The following is a 22,872-nucleotide window of genomic DNA, read 5'->3' as shown; positions in this document are numbered from 1 at the left end:
AAAAAGTCTGAGGGATAACATAAAAACGCTGCTAACTTTAATTTTTTTTAATTTAGCACTAATCATCAAGAGTTGCCTTTTGGGCTGGAAACAGAGTACCATCAGGGATTCCAAAGCTAATCAGCAAGAACCTGCTAGGCATAAGGAGTAGAAAGCCTTGAGCAAACCGATTTGGCTAAGACCTTGAAGAAGGCTTCTTAGAGGAAGAAACATCTGTCTAACCCTCACTCTAACCTTCAGACACAAGTTTCTTAATCAACTATTCACTCAAGTCTGACTAACCCGGGCTACTCTAAACAATATCTGTAATACCTTAGGCTCCTGATTAGGGAAGAAATACATGTCTGGTTATTGTGTATTTCTGTCACTGTACAAACAAGAAAAACGCAGCTGAGATGGCAGCATCACAAGTGCGCTCTCTCTATTTGACACCAAGACTCGTCCCCAAGGCAGGGGAAAAAAGCATACTGCCATCTTGGCAAAGCACCTAAACTTCCAGGGTCGGTAAGAAAAAAAACAGAAGTGGGCAGCAAAAAAGGTGGAGTATGTGAGATACATGGCACGCCTACGATCTTGCAAAACAGAGTGGGAACCAGAGAAATCAGAGAAAAGAAATCCTATACAGGAACAAACAGCTTTGACAAAGAATTAAACCATAGCAGTATTGCTTACAGAAAGCACTGAGATACAAACTTCCAATTTACTACTGCGAATCATAAGCTGCAATTTACTTCATCTGCTATTTAACACGTAAGGAACCATAACTCTCTTAGAGAGAAAACTAAGATCAGAAATTGTATGTTGCTATGCTGCTTACCTACTGTAAGGGATAAAAAACTTGTGTCTTTCCCTTTATACATTTTTCCTTGAATTAGCTTTCAGTCAGTCTGAAATAGGCAACGCTTGAAAAGCTCGAGCTGAGTTAGAGCAGCAGACTAATGCATGCAAGCACGGCCTTCGGTCCACACCTAACTCGCCTCCAGTCGCTTCCGAGCTTGGGCAAGGCAGATCAAGGTCTACATGAACTCTGCCATGCAGAAATAGCACAAAACCTACCTTACGTCTTACCACTGCATGTTACAGTGCCTTTCACATCTAAAAGGAGTTACAGAAGTGCTATTCTATTTTCTAAACAGGGAACCAAGTGGCAGGTACAGTATCTGACTTGAACAAAACCGGACAGGAAGCCAGGGCAAACCAGGAAAGCACTGAAGGCTGCCAAGTCACAAGCAATGTTGCTCAAGAGACAGGTAAAACTTCTCAAGACTTAATGGAAATAGTGAAAGCCACATAAGGTGGCTGTTAGAATTGCTAAAAGCGTAATTTTTCATCAGTAGGACAATTTCATCGTTTTGGAGTTCATTTTCAATTCAAGCCAGATCCCATACATTTTCTGGTTTAAATTCTCAATAAACCAAAATTGTAATTGAAGTTTTATTTGGGAAAGACTGAGGTGGTTCCAGGGGCCTATAAGATTGTTATATTTATGGCAAAAATTCTTTGGCTAGACAGTAATGGGGAAGTCACAAAGGACTTCACAGGAACACAATCAAAAGTACACCTTGAGCCTTTCAACAATTTGAAAAAGAAAATCCCAATTTCAAATCTGCTTTTCCTGTTCTTAAGAACAACCCTAAAGGTAATGGAGAAAAGGGAGATTAGTGATGTTTTGCAGCTTTCTTTTTCAAAGTATCAGACCTTTAGCGTAATATGAATTCTGACCTCAGCCTCAGTCTCTGTAGAAAGCATCCCAAGTTAGCTATTTAACAGGATATTTTTCTGTATTGTGCTTTATTGAATGAGTACATAGATGGAGGCCACGCTATCTGAGAAGTTACAGAACTCGTTTTTCAAACACTTTAGAAATTTCATTTTTTCTCATAAACTCTGATAATAAAAGCTACTTAATCTCCACATGAGAAAAAAATCCCAACACTTAAACAGCCTATTTAGAGAGGACAGGGATCTTTTCACCTCAGAAATCCTAGCATCATGTTGACTTAAGTATTAATTTTCTTCCAGCTCCTTCTGTTCCTATTTCCCCTTAGTCTGGCTGCTGGAAAGAAGTCTTACAGGAGAAGTACTCCAGTGACTCTACCCAGTGATCAAAGATGAAACAACTTAAATATGACCCAGAGTAAGTAGGGGTTTGTGCAAGAAGATACAACCCATGCTTTTTCTTCTCAGTCTTCATATCTGCTTCCCAGGACAAACTGGTTCCCCAGCTAGCACCCCAAAAGGCATGTCTTAACCAGACAGAAATTATCCTCGGAATCTGGAATACATACATACAATTTCAGATAAGTTTTCTTACCTAACTCTTGAGTTTCTAGAACTAATAGAAATTGATTAGACTATAAAACTCTGTTTAAGCCTCCTTGTATGGCTCACAGCATATTCCAATAAGAGTTGTAAGAATGCTGTAAGACTTCCACAGTATGGAAAACTATTCTTACATATTATTGAATCTTATTACTTAATGATTAATATCAAAATACCAAAGATTTCGGGATTCATCCACATAGCAACATCTTTAAAAATGATTGAACAAGTATTTTCACTCTTGACTTCAAGTTTGAATGATTTCTTTTTTTTTTAAATGGAAAAAACTTTCAAGTTACTTGGAGATAAAATGTTCTCCTTAAGAACCATTTGAATGGATAGAGTAAAATACAAGGCACTTGAGTCATTCTTGCAAATTCAGAGACTGAAGCTTTCATGAAGCACATTTAAGAAAGCTTTATGTTTATTTACCATCATTTATGAATCTAGAATACACACCTATTGTCAGTAAGTAATAAAAAACCAAAGCATCTAAGGAGAACTGATTTTGACAGGCTGAACGTATATGTGAAACAGAGTAACTCGTGAAATACCTACAAGCATAGTTTTGAATGGAATACAAATAAAGACTAATGTGATGAGGTTTACTAATATTCATTGTCACTAACCAACTCACCCATCAAATGCCTGGAGTTCACATTCTTTAAGTACTGAGAGAGCATGTCCTTCATATTCAGTTACTGTGGAAAATAACATTAATTATCAGAAGATTAGATAATTTAAAAGGGTTTTTTAAAATTTTTGCCCTTCTAACATAAGGAACAGACAGTAATTCAGTTCAGATTATTTTTTTTTAAATCTTTAAATGCATTAAAAGTACGAAAAGGTATGTTTTACAGTTATGCTGGCTAAAAGGCAAGACACATTTAAACTCAGCTGCCGTCAGACACATGACTATTTAGTGTTTTTAAATTCAGAGAATTAGAGAAGGTGTTTGTTGCATCAAAATGCAAGTTTTAGCAATGACACAGTTGGTAAACTTCAGCAAAATGTAAGCATACCCTCAGTTAAGACTGAATTATTTCAGTATCAATCAAATTTAATTGCCTTTGTGTTAGGATATGCAAATTGCTAAATCAAAAAATATGAGGAGTTAAACACAGGAGTATGAAATCAAGCCAAATACCAGTGACAACAGAATGTAACACACAGAGGAAGGTGGCACAAGTATACACCAGAGTTCATAGCCTCTGGAGGAAATGAATCTGTCACTCTACATTGATGTCTCTGTGTTTGCCGATACCCTATATAGTACTGTAAATGCCAGTGAAGACAGGATAAACTGGCACACTACAGATGGCACAAAGCATCATAACTACATTTAGCATTTTCTAGGCCAGCTTTGCCAGAAGAGACAGCCCAGCTGCAGCCACCCATCAAAGATTTTTGCTGACTGACATGACACTTGCAGATGGATTTTTTGTGTAAGAATGTGCATCATTATATGCAAAATTACATTAATCTTTCATGCTTGTCTGTCCCTGGTGCTAGCATAGTTCAAGGCTTTTCTCCAGTGTTTCTAAACACTGTTAAAATTATTAGTCTTGGTGTCTAAAACAATCATTCCGTATCTGTACCTGTTATAACAGTATTTCTACAGACTATGCAAATGCTGCTTACAAGAACTGAAAACACCTCTATCTCTCCCTATACACACAAACAAGAATGTGTGTATCTATAGTGAGTCTATATATAACTTCAAAAAAAAAATTAAAAATAAAAGTGATACAATTTTTACACTTCACACTAAACAACTGTGTATCAGCATGCTAACTTCAAAATCTCCCAACCAGTTTAGCAAAGTCCTAGTGCTTGGTGGTTTGGAAATTCTTAATTAAAAACTAGAGTTATTTTGATTGTATCAAAGGCAGAGAATTATTATTTTGCTACAGAAATACCTATCACTATCATAGCTTTCAGGAATTATTTACAGAATTTACTTTCATGCAGGACCTCTTCTGGAAGATCAAAGCACAATGTTTAAGCTATTGTACTCAGTTTTGCTTTAACCGATGGGAAATAGCTTTTTTTCATTATCCGTAGATTGTGAAAAAAGTGCCCCATAAAACTGTGCATCATGCAAAAATGCAGAAAGGTTCAAATATCTTACCATTGCTTAACTGTGAGAGAGACTCTTCCCATGAAAACATACAATTGGCTACCAGGTTACATGCCTTTTTTAATGAACATGATGACATTTAGAAAGTTATCAGTACAGTCTAATTAAAATGGTACGGTAAATAAGATCTTATTTTGTAATAGAAAACATGCTCGGTGGTTTCCTAATGTAAGTAAGTTATGTTTGCTATTACAAAATGAAGTCACTCAAAGAACAAGGACAGGAAAATAAAGAGGATTCGTGTCTACAGAGAAGTAAAAGGCAGTAAAAATAAGTAGTGTTCGCCAGATTGATGTGGACTCCATCCTCTTTCCATCTAATAGCTTAAGTCTGTAAATTATTTTGGAGGACTACTGCAAGGCTTAACGCTGGGGATAATTCCAAGAAATTAAAAATTTAATGAGAGAATGACAGAAGTGCACAGCATCTATTTTGAAATGTTGTGACAAAAAGGTAATGAAAAAATGAAATTTCCATGAAAAACTTCAAGAGAACATAGAAAAAAAATCGATCAAATAGAAAAAAATTGAAAAAAATCTAACACAGACATGAAAAGACCACATCCAAGAAGTTTTCTGCAGGCTTGACAAGCTCCAGAGGGACGCATAAAAGTCATTCTGATAGTGGGGAAAAAAGCTAGATGTTTAAATATTTGGTCTTGTTCCAATTCAGGGGAAAAACCAAAACCAAAACCAAACCAAACACAAAACCAAAAAACCACAGAAAAAATCTTGGTAAGAGGACGAAAGAGCTTCTTTCACCATTTGAGAAGGATTCAGATTGCGCATTTGGCAAAAATCACAAAAATATTATTTAATGCTTTTTTCAACCATTTCTAATGGATAATTGAAAAAGTTTTCCTTTTTCAAGGACATTTTGTTCCCAACTTGTAACTTCTGGTAGGCATTCATTTCAAGCAATAGCACTCTGCAACACTCTGTCTCACACAGCGGACAAGAAACTAAGGCTTCAGCCCCTACATACAGAAAAAGCAACATATAATTAGTTCAACACTTCAAAACATGGGACACGTCCATATGACACGTATAAATACTGGCACTTGTGTCACAGACTAATGTCAATAGGATTAAAACTGCTAATGATAACAACAGATTAACTGGTGTTGACACTGGATGAAAAAAAAATAACGTTATTTACCGTGTAGTAAGTTTAAACCAATGTTATTTGTCCAATTCTTAATCACTCTCTTTGCCTTAGTGATTCTGCCCTAAAAATGGGAGTGTGGAGTGGTTTTGCCTAAACATCCAACTTGTAATTGTGCATTTAATGGTTGGACTTGATGATCTGAAAGGGTTTTTTCCAACCTAAACAATTCTATGAACAGAAGCAGAAGAGTCCAAACTAGGAAAAGTGAAACAAACCAGGAGTCTGTTGGGGTTACCTTTATTTTCTTCAGTATGTGTAAGATTTTGCAAGATACGAATATATTTCTAAAATACTAGCTCCAGTTATCGCTATTTGCCAGTACTTGTAGGCATCCCAAATGTGGAACAAGCTTTTGTTGAACGGGATTTTTAGAAGAGTCACCATTCTTCTCCTAACAGCCATATCCCAGCTGCAGCACTCGAGATTGCCAAACTCTTAGAAGACTGTATAAAGACTGGGTTTTAAGTATGGCTTAGCCTTAGGTACAGTTAAAGTACTGTTTCAGTTTAAATTCACCCATTCTCACCTTCCACTGCACTGAGCACTTCAGAGATCTGTTTATTCCATGTAACAAAAATAAACCAAAAACCCAGCAAAACACAATCCACTCTTCATGGCTTTCGGTTAATTTCACTAAAATTAAAACATCTGTAGTGTGCAAAGTAATTTGGGGGAAAAAAAAAAAAAAGAGAAAATCCTATTGAATTTAAAGATAATTGGAGAAAGTAAATGCTATTTCACAACTCACTCATTTACATACATGCCTTTTGACTGCTGTATATACATGAGTAGGAGAGAATACCTCCACTCCAAATTTCTACAAAAAAAAAAAATTCATTCCAACAGAAGTTACAATGAAGGATAAGCTCTGGCAAGCTTGATCACGTAGGAATGGCCAGCTACGAAAAAATAAGATTGGATGAGGAGAGTTTTGTCTTTCAGCACTCCACTGGCAAGGTTTTTTGGGGTTTTATCGGTAACCTGCAAGTCTTGCATTGTGTATGTGCTGGAAGTCACTTCAGAGGTGCAAATTTGCTTCAAGATTTTTATATACAATGCAATTTAAACTTAAAATAGGTGTATGTGAAAAGACTAAAAGTAAATTATCTTCAACTTTTACTACCTAATACACCTTTGTACACCACTATGATGTTGGCCAGTTTCGAGAAAGTGGTAACAGCAAGATGCACGCTCTGACTTCCCAAAAACCCAAAATAATTATGGGAGGAAAAAAACCTGTCCCATTTACTTGAAATGAGGCACTTAGTTTTATTAGAAGATGGTACCAGTAGACAGGGCTTTCAGTTAGCACCCACCACCAGCACCCCTTTTTCTTTTTTTTAAAATGCATAGTTCTTAATTATTTAGTTCCCTACGAGCATTTAAAACTGTAATGTAGTTTTCTCATTTTGCCTGTAGGAGGAGTGTTAGGCAGCTAATAAGCACAATAGTATTTGGACATTGTAAAAATAACCTTATTTTAAGGATAAGCCATTAAACATTTATCTGGCTAAAACCAGAAGTTTCTTTTCAAAATTTAAAAGAAAAATAATAAAAAATAAACTTTAAGCTGTTTTTATTCAATTAAGAAAAATGTTTCTAAACCCACTATAAATCATATTCATAACTTATATTAAATTCTACAAATTAATCTAAAACTATTGATACAGATTTGGCTTCTTAGTTCAGCTTTAGGATTCCAGGTGACATTACATCACTAAAAATGTAATCTTATACAGGTTAATGATAATGCTGCCTTTAACGTGGTTTAACAAACAAGGTTATGTTCACAGTAAAGATAAAAGAAACACTAACCAGTAGTAAGGAATAAAATTTTTAAAAATATCATTTTCTTTAAGCAGTTGCTTAAAGTAAAGTAATAAATAATTTAACAATGTGCCATAGTCAGTGATCTCTAAGGTTCACATGACAAAAAGAAAAAAAAAAATATTAAATTGTGACCAAATAAGCCTAAGTTCAATTTCTAAGAACACAGCATTATTATTAATCTGTTTATAATCTCATCTACGTCTTGTAGGTGAAAAATACATCCATAAGAATCAAAACTTATATAAAGCTGCTGGCATTCCCTTGTCAATTTAGGGAAGCTAAGAAATTATCACCACCAAATTCTAACACAGACTGAATCTTTTTCACACTTACTCTCATGTGTTTTTAATCTTCAGTTGATTTTACTTTAAATTGTGGGCTAAGTAATTTCAAAATACATAGATACAGGTAATAAAATTAGCAAGATAAATCTCATATACAAGCATTTATTGCATTATTATATCCTCATGACTAAATCAGATTTGCTCAGAATTATTTTTGGCCTGCAACCTGAACTAGTCATGATTTCACAACAAGTTTAAGGGACAACTGTAGGATGAGCCTTCTGTCTCATAATTTAAGCTGGAACCGATCATTTTGCAAACCCAATATTAACAGATACAGGAAAAAGACTTTTTGGTGTTAAAATGTTTTGCGCCAGAGTTTACTTCACAGGGATATGAAATGCATAACCAAAAATTAGCAGTGTATTAAAGGGAGTTGTAACACTATAGATAAAAAAACAGAACAAAAAACTATTTGGAATGGAAAATACTAATATAATTTCTCTGTAAATTTGCATGGGTTTTGGGACTAAATTTGATGCAGCATAATTTTCAGTCTCTTCACAGAAGGGGGCAGAAGTAACGATCAGATCATTAATATTTTACCGCTTTAAGAAAACTCATTGACTCCCTGTTCAATTTCTTATAAAAAGTCAATCAAATGAAACAGCCAGAGGGCAAATTCAGGACAAAAAGCAGAACTCTGGCACAAACTGGGGCCTTAAATCCAAACCTGCTATCGGGAACCTGTTGTTGAGCAGAAGGCAGCATCACTACAACATTAAAGTTGTACCTTCTCATTTTCCAGACACCAAGTCGTTCCCACGTGCCTCGTGAGAACCGCCCTCGTCATCACAGAACTTAATCACTTAGGCTTCCAAGTCACCCCTGAAACTGAGTCAGAATCCGGAAATAATGTGTCCTTTGGATAAGCTCCTCTTATGATGTCAGGCCAATAGATGTTCTCAGAAGAGAAGTAATATTTAAGGACACGTGTTTGTCAAAATCCAAGACCAACTCCTAGCAAGCACGTACAAGACTGTCAGACATAAAATACTTGTTTCTGTTTATAGAATGCTTGCTTTAAAAAATACAAAAAAAAAATTACTAATATTGATAGCTGTAGAGGAAAAATATTGAATAAATAACAGAATTACTAAAACATTTTTGATGAAATAAAAATATATTCCATTGTATTAACTACAGTTTCAACTGCACTACTTGCAGGCAAAGCCAATCAGGATTAGCAGTAAATTTAAATTGTCTTGCATGTTTCAGTACTAGTTTCACAAAGGATTAAACTATGCTTTTGACGCAACTTACCTGTGACATCAGTTTTGATGTCAGCCAGCTCAAAGAGAGGTGCAACTTGTTCGTAATAAATATGAGTGGCTTCTTTTTTGTGGCTGCTTGGATTAACAAACACTTTTAAGGATTTTGGTCTATTTTGAAAACCTAAAAAGACAACACAGAACATTTAAGGTGACACACAGCCCAGCTATTTTTACAGCTTAACTGATTTTTTTTTTTATATTAGAACCATTACAGGACTTTAAAGATATAAGTAAATTACAGTCTAAAAAAAGTCTCAATTTCTTCTTGGATGTGCACTATTTATCTTAAAATTACAGTACTGATTAATTCTGTGTGTACGGCTAATAAGCAGTTGAAACTAATCACACACTAACAAAAATACTGTAGGAACCAGAAAAAAAAAAAGTGTATGTCATAACCTAGTTAAACCCTGATACAGGAGCAGGGTGAATGTGAAAAAGTTATAAGACTGGGCAACAAAAAAACCCGAACATCAAAACCTGTCTTTTTGGGAATTGAATATGAAACGCTCCCAGCAGGCACATGACAATACCACCCAACAAAACTGATGCTACGATCCAATGCTTTTGTTTTCTGAGATTGCAAATCAAACAGCACAAAGGAAATTCCCTCATCTTGAAAGAGGTCAGAAAAAATACAAAGAAATAGAAAACTTGGCAATATCATTCAGAAATCTGCGCGTTGTTCATTTTATTTTTTAGTAAGTTACATTTCGGTCTTCTGGAAATACTGCTATGCAAACAGTACCTTGTCTTGCACACCGATCGCATGAGGTAATTTTATTACTTGGAATATAGTGTTTTGTTGAACAGTAAATAAGTCATACTAAAACAAAAACATGGCTTTTCCAGTTCTCTTTTCTAGAACTCCTACAATTGCCGTAATTCAGTGAGCTTTATCAGCTACAAAAAGCAAGTGGTGGCATACAATACTGCAGTTTCTTTGGTAGTTATTTACAACACACAATTTGAACAACTTTGTATTTGATCAATTCATTTATAAATTCTAAACTTTCTTTTAGTATCAGGTTAGAGTATCCCTTTCTTACCCAAACATAAGCTAGAATATCTGGCAAGTGTACTGCTTTCAGCACTCAAGAATAAAATTAGTAGTAGGCCACAACTCCAAAAGGAACCAAGAGTGAAAGCCCATTTCCTACCCCATACAGACTATTACTTTGATTTTTACAGCCACGTGTACCTTCACAGTGTCAGTGGGGCCTTCCTGAAGCTGTTCCCTACTTACTCTACCTCAACCACTGAACAGGAACAATTCCTCAGAGAAATTACAGCTAGATACCATCTCAGCATCAAAGGGGAAAGTATTCCTTAAGATCAAAGTGTAACAACTATAAAAGTCCCATAGATTATTTTTTCACTTATTTAAATGCATCAAAGAATCTGGAAATGAAAACTAGCACTTTATCCCATTTGTGTTAGTAAATCTTAGCAGATTTCTTAAAGATCCTGAAGGAAATTACAAGATCAGTTTGCTGCTGTAACCTGAAAGCATACATAAAGACCAAGATTTCCAATTATATTCATGGCAAAACATTACACACAGTGCCATGACATTGCACAGCAAATTAATCCTCATGAATCCTTAATGCCTGGTGAATCCTGAACATCTTCAGCAATAAGCCTTAGTACCTATATTAAAAAGTATTTCCTTTGAAAAGGAGATAAAAAGCAAATAGTGAACTTGGTGAGGAGAGCAGATGTGCTGGAGGGCAGGGCTTCCATCCCCAAGGAACTTGGTTAGCTACAAGAAAGCTTTGACAAAAGCCTCAAGACATTCCATGACGACAAACATGAAGTCCAGCACCTGGCCCAGCAAAACCCTAATGGTGCAGGCTGGGGACCGACCAACTCTACAGCACCTCTTCAGAGATGATCCGAAGTTCCCAATGGACATGGAGTTGAACGTGAGTAAGCAGTGTGACACTGATGCCATGAAGGCCAAGTGCTAACTGGGTTGCGCTAACAAGACGACAACAGCAGTTCAAAGGATATGATTATGCCCTTGTATTCAAAGCCTTTTGAGCCTGAATCTCAAAAACCACACCCACATTTAGGCCCCCCAGCAAAAGACTAATCAAGTGGCATGAGTCCCACAGAAAACCTGTGATTTCAGCAAGGGGGCTGGAACATGCCACGTACCAGAGGCAGAGGTAGGAGGCTTTGCACAGCCTCAAGAACAGAGTATCTATCTAAATGCTGTCCTTGAGTACCTACGGCAAGACTAACAAAGACTGCCAAGACAGACTTCTTGCAGGTACAAGGACAAAAATGCAATAGACACAAGTTGCAGCAGGGTATATTCCAATCTGAAATAAGGAAAACCCTCTTCACAGTGAGGGTCGATAAGCTATGGATCACATTGCTCAGAGAGGCTGTGGAATGTCCATCCTTAGAGATTTCCAGAATTTATCTGGACATGGTGCTTAGCAACCTGACCTTGTTTAGAAGTCAGCGTGCTCTGAGCAGGAGGCTGGAATAGATAAACTCCAGAGGTCCATTCCAACCTAGATTATTCTTGATTCTCTGGAAAGAGAAACAAGCACTGCAGATATGTACTGGTAATTTCTAATCATAGTAATTACAATGCAAATAAGGAAGACTACATAGAACACAAAAGTTCCTAAAGATTATTAAAACTCACAAATCATCATCATAAAGACATCACAGTAATCATTACTCAAGACACGTACTGGAAATCTGCTAGGGTATTATTGCAGTCTCTTAGAAGGTATAAAAATATTAAGACCAAAAAAAGTCATTTCTGTGACTTGATATTTTTTCTGAACTACCAATAGAAATTAAATGGAAAACTATAAGAATAAGGACTCCTGATTTAGTAGAGAAGGGATTTAGTCACATTCATTAATGTGCTGTCATGTTTCTTATCTTCTCTGCAGGAACTCCTACCTGTAGGATCCTACCTGTGATCAGCTGGCCCTAAACGCTCAACCCCCACCAGAGCCAGAAAACTGTAAAAACTGACTACAGTCTTGAATTTGTAAGTAAAGTATATCTTTAAACACAATACACACACACACATTTATAATAAACAAAGCAGAGGGGAAAAGGAGGAGAGTACTGAGTTTGTAGAAGTAGAAAAAGGTGATGAAGTGTCATAAATTCTGTTACCCAGAGAGCATGAGTTACAATTCATGTTCTGTTACTGTTAAACCACCATTAGGAGAAAGCTGAAGGAAAAAAGCAAACATCGATATCTCACTTAAATTTTTACACATAAAACTGAAATACAGTGAAGTCCCAGGTGGCAATATAAAGCTTTAAAAGAAAACATAAGCAGGCAAAGGACTACAGACTTTTCAATTGGTGGGAAGAAAATACTTAGACTTTTAAGGAAACTTAATTGAATTTTCGTTTCCTTTTTTTAAAAAACAAAAAGACCCCATTCATTAAATTATTCTCAAACAGGAACCGTATTTATGATTATATATATTAGGCTATCATTGAAAAGTTGCAGGCTGTAGTGAATGAGATTGATGAATTCCCAGGATAAAAGTGTTATAATGCTCTCTTTATGACTACTTGAACATCAATTTACTTTTGTAGAAAGGTAAACTCTTATTTCTAGAAATCGGTATCACAAACCAGACATTTGAGCAGAGATACGGTACGCTACTGATGTGGTTTGGTTTGGGCCAAATGATTGTCAACTGACAAATCATGACAAAAACTATTATTTATCGTTCCCAGCGTACACTGGACATGTTATAATGCACCAAACAACTGAGTTTAATGAAAGAATGTCCAATAACAGCCAAAAATTAAACTTTCGCTCGATTATCTAGTGAAACTTCTTTAAGAGTGTTTTTAGATAATAACTGCCTTTTAATTTGCTTTAGCAACAACTACACGAATGAATCAATCTCATTTACTACAGCCTGTAACTGATTTCAGCCTGGCAGCCTTTTGGTGTTCTCCTAACTGGTGTTCTGTTATTGTTTTCTGTGGCTGCTCCATTTGAAACGAAGCAGCAGCCTAAAGCAGGAAGGCCAACTGTTCCTCTAGTACTAACAAATGTGCTAATAAGCACTAGTTTAAACTTGATCTATCAAGTGAAGCAGTGAACCATGAAGGGTGGTGGGTCAATCAGGGTGTTCCGAAAACAAAGGCTCCTAGGGCAGCAGAGACGCTATGCTCAGACATACATCTGTGCTGCCTTCAGTTCTGAGCTTCATGAAAGTGGGTTTATGTTACAAAAGTTAAGAGCCTGGAATCATGTCATTATTGCATACATTTATAAATACTTTATCCAACAGTAAGAATATTATACATGAGAAAAACTAATAATATGAGACAGATTTGTTAATGTAACTATGGAGACACCACTGTTAATATTAACTAAGCAAAGTTAATGTTTAACATTAATGGCTTAATTAAAACTTCATGCATGAAGTTTCAGACATACGTATCAAATCCCAGCGCAAGAGATACTACAGCACAGTAGATAAAAATAAAATGCATGTCTTGCATTTTTTGCTACTTTGTCACTTAACCATATTACCTGTCTTCTGTTAGTTTACAGAAAACCTTTTCAGATCAACTGTTAAGAAGCCTTATCTTGCTAAAATAAAAAAAAAAAAATCAAATAAATGGATAAGTATTGATAATTATGCATTTCTTATTTCTGGGGCTGCCTTAACCCTTTAAGTAACACTGGGCATTTGCGTGCACAGAGGATTTTAAATTAGAGTGAATTCCACTGACACAGTATGTCCACTGCACAGACCCCTAAGTCCAGTACAAAAAGATGCGATGTATAAATGGAAATCACCGAGAGTCATGTGTACAACAGGTCTGACATGAGCTCAGCAGCACACTGGAACCCAAGCTGCCACGTGGGGTTTTCCAGGAGCCAGTCCCTAAGTGTGCCCTAAGGTGGCAGTGGTTATTTTACATCAGTTTAACAAATATGCGATATACAGAAGATCAGTTTTCCTGAGCACCGTACCACTGAGCGAGCCTTTCATATCTAGCTGGCGTGCATCTCAACAGCAGCAACGTTATGGGGAAGAAAACCAATGTTACGGGGAAAATAAGAACTTATTTAAAAGTGGGAAGATGTGTTTTGTTACCCTGTCACACATCCACAGAAAGCCATAATAGCAGCCACTGTAACTAAGTTCTAACCAGCTATATTATATCTGTGTGCTCACTTATATGATGACAGGCTTCATAAAAAATTATAGCCTAGTGAGACTTTAAATTGAAGTACCCTGAATACACATTCAAAGCAACAGAGGATACTCACTATGAGGAGAATAAAAATGAATAGGAAAAACCATGCAAGAAGCATTCATGTCAGACACAAAACGCACAGTAAAAGGGAAACTATGTGCATGGTATTTCAGAAAAAAATTGAAATCTTCACTAGAACAATTTTCCAGATAAAACTCTAGTTCGTATCATCACTGATAAACTTGCTATTGTTCCTTAATTAATCTATATGCACAAAAATCTGAAAACCTGTCAAAGAGTAAGGTAAACAAATAGAAACTGCATCTATTTTCAAAGCAGACACCATTTAGTAATATTTAGCCATTCTGACAAATGAAAGTAGATGTTTACTGACAGCCATACCCAAACATATATGCACTCTACTTTGGTAAATCACTTGCTTTTAATTTGCTCCAGCCTAGAAGCAATAAAAAAACCTTCAAGTAAATAATGCAGGGGTTAATGAAAATTTACTTTGTGATCAGATAGATTAGAAAAGAGACATGTACACTTAAATTTTGACTATTTTAGAAGGATGACATTTTAACTTTATCCTGCAGTTCATATGAAAACCAGAAAGGAGCCAATTTGAGTTCATGAACAAAGCTGTCACCAGCACTATTACAGCTGCAACAAAAACTCGAAAATTCATTGCCGTTTCGAGCAGACATATATCAATGTCCTTTTTGAGATTTCAGTTACTGAGGAGTCAACAGAACTTATCTGCTCTTTATACTTTTAGTCCAGACTTGAATCCTACTGGGAACTTCCTACCAATGTTTGGTAGATTTTAAATCAGAAGCCTTTTTTCTGAATTATACCATTAATATACCACCACCGTTTCAATTACCGATAATGTGTCTCTGCCACACTGAATGCAGAAACGCTGCTGCTTTTTTGCTGATTTTCTGGATAGAAAGACAGTTTGAATATCTACTCAGACTTCAAAATGTAAAAGTGTGAAAACTACTTCTATTTTAATTACAGAACTTAAAACAATATACACATTAGTAAATGACATTTTGAGGGTTGTGCTTGGTTATTTTTTCCCCTCTGAGTCCTGATTATTCCTGGCATAAAAGGGAAAGGAGAAAAAATATACTGATTAGGGATCAAGAAAAAAAAATCTACACAAGGTTTGAGCATTTGGAGAAAGACTGAAGCTGAAGGAAGAACTAGAAACAGCAACATTGCACAGAATGCTTTTTTCAGGTTCAGGTGGCTTCCAATTACAAAGCTATAAAACAGAGACTGCACCTCGAAGTCAAGGCAACCTGAGCAAGAGATACTGCAGCTTTTTTTCTGTGAACATATGGTATCACTGCTCCTGATGGATGGAGGGTAATCTGGGAACAAAACAGACATTTGCTCCTTATGCAAATGTCCTTGCCTTTATGGGTAGCTGGAGATCTGCAAGAATCTTGGCACTTTGGCAGTTTGAGATATTTCGTGATAAAGCCTTTCAAAAAGGGGCAAGGGAAGGCACTTTTTAACACACATTTTTCTCTGGAGAATCCAAAGCATATTGTAAGCAAACAATGTAAGAATGCACCATTAATAACTCATGTTATTTTACTTTCCCGAATACCTGCTTTTGACAAAGTGACTTTACCGGAAGTACACGATATATCACTATTCAAAGTGTTGTTACAAATGCTACAGATGCATAAGATTCGCATTCTGTAATCTGGCTCGGTATTAACAATTCAGCTGGAGTTTTAATAGTCTGTTACAAGATGGATTGTTTTTCTTCTGTAATAAGCAAACTCATTTGCCATAGTTGTAAACAGAGATACATTTTGGAGCTAAATCAGAGAGTTTGGTTTGTGTGAGTTTGTTGTTGTTTTGGTTTTTTAAATCACGTGCTATATTCTCTGCCTTTCCAACATTGATGGTATTAAATTACAGTGAAAGGCTTTTGTTTGTTGGTTTGTTTGGTTTTTTCCCTAAATAGTGAATTTTTTTTTTTCAATTTGATACAGCTTCCATGAAAAAAAATGCAAATGTCATGGGTTAAACAAAGCAACCTGAAACTGGCATTAGCCCAGGCAAACACAGAAAGATATTTTTTAAATAAAGAATTGCCTCTCATCACTAACTATTGTCAATACATTTTGTATCAAATTATACAGCAAGAGTCCTACAGAAGCTTAAGAGCACTTCCACCTGTGAATTTATGAAGAGGAGGAAAGCCTCTCCCATTAGTCTCCTAAAGAATCTGCAGGTCTCAAGTGGGAGCTCCTGAACAGTCACTGGGAAGTCCCTGAAGAGTTCCCAGGATTGCAACAACTGTAGGACCATCAGATGTGCTGCAATTCCAAGTGAAAACACCAACAATATCTTTTATCTCGCTCAGAAACAGATTTCCCAGAAGACTCTTCAGTCAGAATACAGTAAGCTACTTATTTCCAGTAGCTTCCAAAACACTTCCAAAAAGTAGCATTAGTTTGATTTTTACAGATTCATTACTCAATTATTGCCACTTTCCTAAATTTTACACTTCACCATGTAAAACTTCAGTAGTAGACAAAACTTTCCAGCAATAACATTCATGTATTTCTGTCATAATTTCCATAGGCAAATATTTTTCTAAGTTTCACTCAGTATTGCCAATAGAAACAAGTCTGAAATAATAATGACATAGACTCCAAATTCAGTGCTTACCATTCAAAATTTCCTTTAGATGTCTAAACCATGAATGACAATGATCTTCACTTAAGTTATTTAAATGGATAGCACAGTCTGTTAGTTTATTTTCTTCTTTAGGTAAGCATTTAAAAATTGTGATACCCAACAAAGTACCACCTTTTTTCTGTCCTACAAAACGACGACGTTTCAGTTTTACTGAAAAGACATCTTTCATTTCAATAATCTCCTCTTCAGCCTGTAAAACCATTTAAAAAAGACAAAAATCTGAGAAATACCTAAAAAAATATTGTTAAGGCTTCATCTCTAGCTTCACTTGTTGCACCTACTCATGCCTATATTGAAACCTATTGCATTTCATTTGCCTCAATCACTGGTATTATATTTTACCAGCTTTCTATTATTTGGGTTAGGTATCCAGCTATACAAATAGCACAGTTTCCCTTTTCTGATATTCAAAAAACCAAATAAAATTGCAGGCTCCAAGAACAGTGAACCATCTTGTTGTGTGTGTGTATTTGCATCCAAAAAGCAAATCCTTCATTGTATTCTCCTAAATCATAGCTCTCGGAGATCAGGAAGTATGCAACGATCCAAGCTGATTATATGCCAAATTTATTGTTTCATTTGATACAACCGCTGCCTTTTGGGTTTAGACTAGCAACGTATCAGAAAATAGATCAGCAAAAATAGAAAAATAAGCCAAAAGTGTGTCACCCACCTTACCTTTCATTTTCATGTTATACATTTATTTAAAACACAAGTAAAAGAAAAACAGCTTCAAAAGTTCTTCTGACAGTTCAAGACCCTCACCCCAGGGGAGATTTGTGTTAGGTTGGAACACTAAGTGAAGGTTTTCTTATCTCAGGGCAGTTATACACATGGGCCCCACGGCTGCGGGCACAACCACTTCAGTGACGCTGGTTCCAAACACCTTTTGGAGATGTATTGACTGAACCACTGTGGTACAGGCTTCCCCTTTTGTTGCTCTCTTGAACTGTAAAACACACAGTTCCTCAAAAACAAAGTCAAATACACAGACTGAAGGAAAAACATCACCATTCCTGTAGGCGTCAGATACTCTGGACACAAAAAGTTTCCCTGCTTGCTTTGTAATTACAGCAGATCAGATACACTAGACCAAGAAAGGTCCCTTTGCAACCCAAGGCAAGAAAAACTAGAAACTAGAAACCTTTTCCAAGTCTAGCAACAGCTCAGTCAAGTGGTTTCTTAATAGCAAAAGCCATAACAGATGCTGTTTGATGAATATTTGCTGCATGCTGTACTGAAGTGCTAGGGAGAAGCTGCAAAAGTCTATTTTAGCTGTCTTCCTGGAGAAGACAGACAGGACTGCAGGTGTGAGACTGCAGAATCAGGTATTGCCTATTTCATTACACCACATGAAGCTGAGAGCTTCAGAAAATCATACTTTTTCCGAGCAGGAAAAAGAAGCCTGTGGCAATTCTTTTAATAGTTTCACGCTGGCATTTTTCAACATAATTTCTTGAACCAGACTACGCAGTGATCACCTTTCTATGCAGAAATCCTGCAGGATGGCACCTCAGCAATGCTAACGCAGGTAAAGCTCAGGCCAAAATTAACTCTCCTGACAATTCTCAACCAACTCACTTTGGTATTTTTCCTATTACATATCAAATAACCTACTGCAGAGATACAAGCATGACCTTACTGTGTTTCCCACACGTTTTTTCCAACTTGTTACATTTTGCCATCTTAATTTCTCCATATGTCAGCTACTAAGGTGTAAAATTGGACTAAAACTGTTCCACACTTAGCAGGAATATGGTGACAAGTAAATGTTTATGTGTGCTGAGATAGTGCAGGGGAAATCGTCTGTAGTGCAGATTTTCAGAAGGACACAGCAAATAAACAGAAGGCGACTCACCAAACAATATAAAATAAAACAAAGCTTAAAGTACTATAATGACTGCTGTAAAAGTATTTTCTACAAGATACATTGAATGAAACCAGGGGATTGAGGGGAAAAAAACCTGTATGGTTCCATTTGAACTATGATTTTGTATAGACTCAAAGGGTGAGCGGACACTGTGCATCCAACCTTAATACCAACATCACCAAATCCAAGATCTCAATTTTTTTCAAACTTTGTATTGCTCTTCTAAAACATTTGGGGGTAGGCCTTAAATGAAACACTTTCTTGTGATATCCTGAATCGCTTACCTAGAACGACATAGTTTATTACCTCTTTTTAAGACTTGTTTTAATTTTAAAAAGAGCATTTCCAAGGAGGTCTGCTTATCTTTTTCCAGAAAGTCTCAGTGTCAGACATATGGAACACTGAAAATTCCAGCACACAGGCTCAACATTTTGGGAAAATCGGTAAACATAAACACACGTGAAATACAACTGTTCCGCAGCAACAACCGACCTGCAGCATTTACTCCAATTACATACCAATAAAATATGCTAAATGGATTTGCTTTTTAAATATTTTTAAACAAATAAATTTTCAGATTAAACTATTAGTTTTGCTGAGAATATCACAAACTCTGTTATGCTACTGTTATGCATATGCATCACAAATAAATTCCAAACATTAGCCTATTTATCCTGCAAAAATCAAATAAAATGAAGGCCAGTTAAAATACTTTTTATTCCCCCCACTAGCTTTCATAGAATGACATTTAGTCATAAGCCAGGTAAGGCTTGTCTTGGCTTTTCTTTTCGTGCTACTATGTCAGCCAGATTTTTATTTGCTTTTAAACCTTCCTCTTACTCTGTAATTGTAAAATTCTTGTGTTGCTCAGACACACATCAAAACTTTTGCAAATTAAAATAATACATTCTTCTCCTTAGACCAGACTACACTTTCAAAATCAGTATTTGACTCTAGTAGTTCTGCTGGAGTACATTTTCAGATACAGCTTGGAGAACCATATAAACTGTAGGAATAGTGAATCATACAAAAGCATCCTCCTCAAGTTTTAAATTGTAGGGGAAATAACTGAACTACCTAGCAGGATTAGGACAGCCAACTTTTACTGACGTTGAAAAGAAATCAGCATAAAAGTCCCTAGGCATATTCTATATTTTCATCTTCTATCTTTACTGAAAATAAGATCATGGCAAATGCAGTAAAAATTTATAAAACAATTCAGATAAAGAAAATGTAAGTAATGAGCTACATTTATAAAATATTTCTAGTATGTGATAACAACCAAGTTTAAAAATAAATTATATATTGGATTTAGACACTTTTTTAAACTTCAAAAAGCTATTGGTTTGTTAGCATCATATCGGTTATTGCTAGCTGTTTCAGGACATTAACTGTCCTCTCACATTACTTAGAAAGATATTGGGTACCATCTGTTCTTGCAAGAGGTTTAAGTATACATCTATTAGATATCATGCTATTTATTTAATTCAGTACCCACTTCCCATTGTTGTATCTTCTGAAAAAAAAAAAGTCAATTTAATTACAAGGAATAAAGATAATCTCTTCTACCAGGCTGCCCTGTCATCATGAGGGCAGAGAGGGAACCTGTATAAAGTAGGTTACAGGCGTTAGGAAGAGTAAAACTAACAGCACTTAACATTTAACAAAGATCTAACAAAAACAGAATATATGGCACTTTAAAAAAATTACTATAAGCCAAGGGCTTGTCTAAATCAATCTCAGCACATCTGTCTGATGTAGAGCGTAAACAGGATTAGAGTTGGATTTATCTGCTTGACGCTAATTGTACTCACAGTTTCTGCACATGTCCACTTTTTTTTCCCCCCAAATACAGCATGAAAAAAAGCCTGCCTGGTTATATGAATTTCTAGGAAGTTTTATGCTCCTATTTATCCTCTTGCTGATTTCAAGTAATGAGACTATCCTACATTTTTCCTATTTATGGTAGTCTAATCTCCTATTCAAAAAAAAATATTGTCTAAATACACCACGCTGAGCTAAATCAAAGGGTGAGGGACTAATTCACTCAAATACAGTTTAATTGTAAATAGCAAAGCAAATTATAATTAGTTAAGAGTGTTAAACTAGGCTTTCAACAAACAGATTATCTGATGTTTACAGCAAAATTGATGAAAACATACACAAAGAAAAAAGCAGTACTACTGAAAACCAGAACAGTTTGTAAAGAGAAGTGTGTTATTAAAGTACAAACACCGACACTTCAACAACAAAACATTTTTTGGACTATTTTCCTATAACAGAGGCCCAGCATCTGTTATTCGAGGACTTAATTTCTATAACAAATTTCTGGAGTACATGGGAAACAGTAGAAAATATACCTGAATTGTGGCTGTATAATTCAAGTATGAGAATAGGACATGAAAGAAAATGTGTTATACTCCCTTGGTCATAAATTCTTCCTGTGACCTTTGGCAAGACACCTAGCCCCACTTAACTACATTTAATAGATAAATGTCTTGCACACTTTAGGCTCTCTGTCCCATTACGCTCTCAAAGTTTACTTCATTAATAGTTGATTGCTATAGCTGAGTGCAGCGTAACTTAATAGAAATAATTAGAAATAAAAATCAAGACTATACCAAAGAAAATACAGTGGTCAACAGTAGTTCTTATAGAACTGATTATAGATCATCTTACACTGTATGAACACTATTTTCAAAATAGCCTTTCAGGATATACAATAAAATATAACTGTATTAATACAAAATCAAAAAGGAAATAAATGGAATAAAAAATGGAATTAGTTTTGACAATATGTCTATAAACTTAGGATTATTTAAAATCAGTATGATAATGTCTAATACATATAAAATGGCAACTATTAACTCATCAAGCCCATTTTTCGCTTACTTCAGCCTGCAAAGCACAGTAAGTAGCATGCAACTGATTCATAAAACCTCTACAGTTTTCAGCTACAACTTGGATTAAGAAGGACTGGCAATAAGAAATATAAAGGAGCAAGTATAATCATTCCTGTCAGAAAAGCTGAGAATCACTGTATAGCTTGTCACATTATTTAATATTAATTTAAAGACTCTAAACATGAGACAGAGAAGCTATTTTCAGAACATCTGAATTTTCAAGGGGTTTTTTTAGTTCCAAAAGACAGGTCATGCGACTCCTTTGGCAAAATTTGATGCTATGCCTCTTACTCTCTTCTCCAAGCAGAGAAAGCAAAATTGCACTTTCTGCTTGTCAAGAGTATCAAACTAAGCTGAGGAGAAGAAGGTACAGCAAGGGCTAGGTTGGGGAGAGGCTATTTTTTCTCTGAAGATTACCTTTACGCTACTCTAGTCCTTTTAAATGGAGTTACAAGAGAAGCATAACACAACCAAGGCCCTAGTCCAGAAAAACGTTTCTCAGACTGTGTGTAATGATTTCCTCAGGACCAGCAAGGAGTTCAAGAAGCACTACAAAGCGCTGAAGAGAACCATCTTGGCTCCTCCAGAGCTGAAGAGTAAAGGCAGGGTGTAGCTACTAACTTCACCTTTTAATGGCAGCTATTCACTTGCAGCAACAGCTGTATTCCTTCGGGGCAGAAAATAGAGCTTAAGAATATCTGACAGGAATACAATGAATTTTCATTCTCCTTCTCAAGAGAATCTGAGGGGGAAGTGATGTATTTTGCCAAGCCAATGCAATACCCTGCCACTAATCCATCTTGCAGTTCAGGCACCTACCCTCACTCACCTGCCACGACTATGTAGTCCAGCCCTTTTCCTTATGGCCGGCACTTGGCAAAACCAAGCTGAGTCAATTCAACTCCCTAAAGTAACATAGGTTGTCCACTTTGTTTTTTTTTTCTGGCTTAGTCTTCTGACAAGTTGTTTAATATCATCAGTTCAACACAAGTCCTACAAAACCAGAGACGCTTCAAAGCGGTAAGAAAACACACAGCAGGGAAGAAGGATGGACTGGGTTGGTCTCCTTTCATCA

At 36.0% G+C, this 22,872-nt stretch overlaps 1 protein-coding gene across 1 annotated transcript in view; it reads right to left on the bottom strand.

Moving 5' to 3' along the window:
* The window catches only part of CERKL (ceramide kinase like), a 65,632-nt gene that overhangs the window by 15,929 nt on the left and 26,831 nt on the right, over positions 1 to 22,872 (bottom strand). The window contains 3 exon segments of the mRNA XM_035901432.1: positions 2,960 to 3,023; positions 9,067 to 9,198; positions 16,995 to 17,243. Coding sequence (XP_035757325.1) covers positions 2,960 to 3,023; positions 9,067 to 9,198; positions 16,995 to 17,243 — 445 coding nt within the window.

The sequence above is a fragment of the Egretta garzetta genome, unplaced genomic scaffold (genome assembly GCF_000687185.1).
Source record: "Egretta garzetta isolate BGI_Z169 unplaced genomic scaffold, ASM68718v1 scaffold539, whole genome shotgun sequence".
Lineage (NCBI taxonomy): Eukaryota > Metazoa > Chordata > Aves > Pelecaniformes > Ardeidae > Egretta > Egretta garzetta.
The sequence above is the reverse complement of the archived record's forward strand: the minus strand, read 5'-3'. Positions and strand labels throughout refer to the sequence as shown.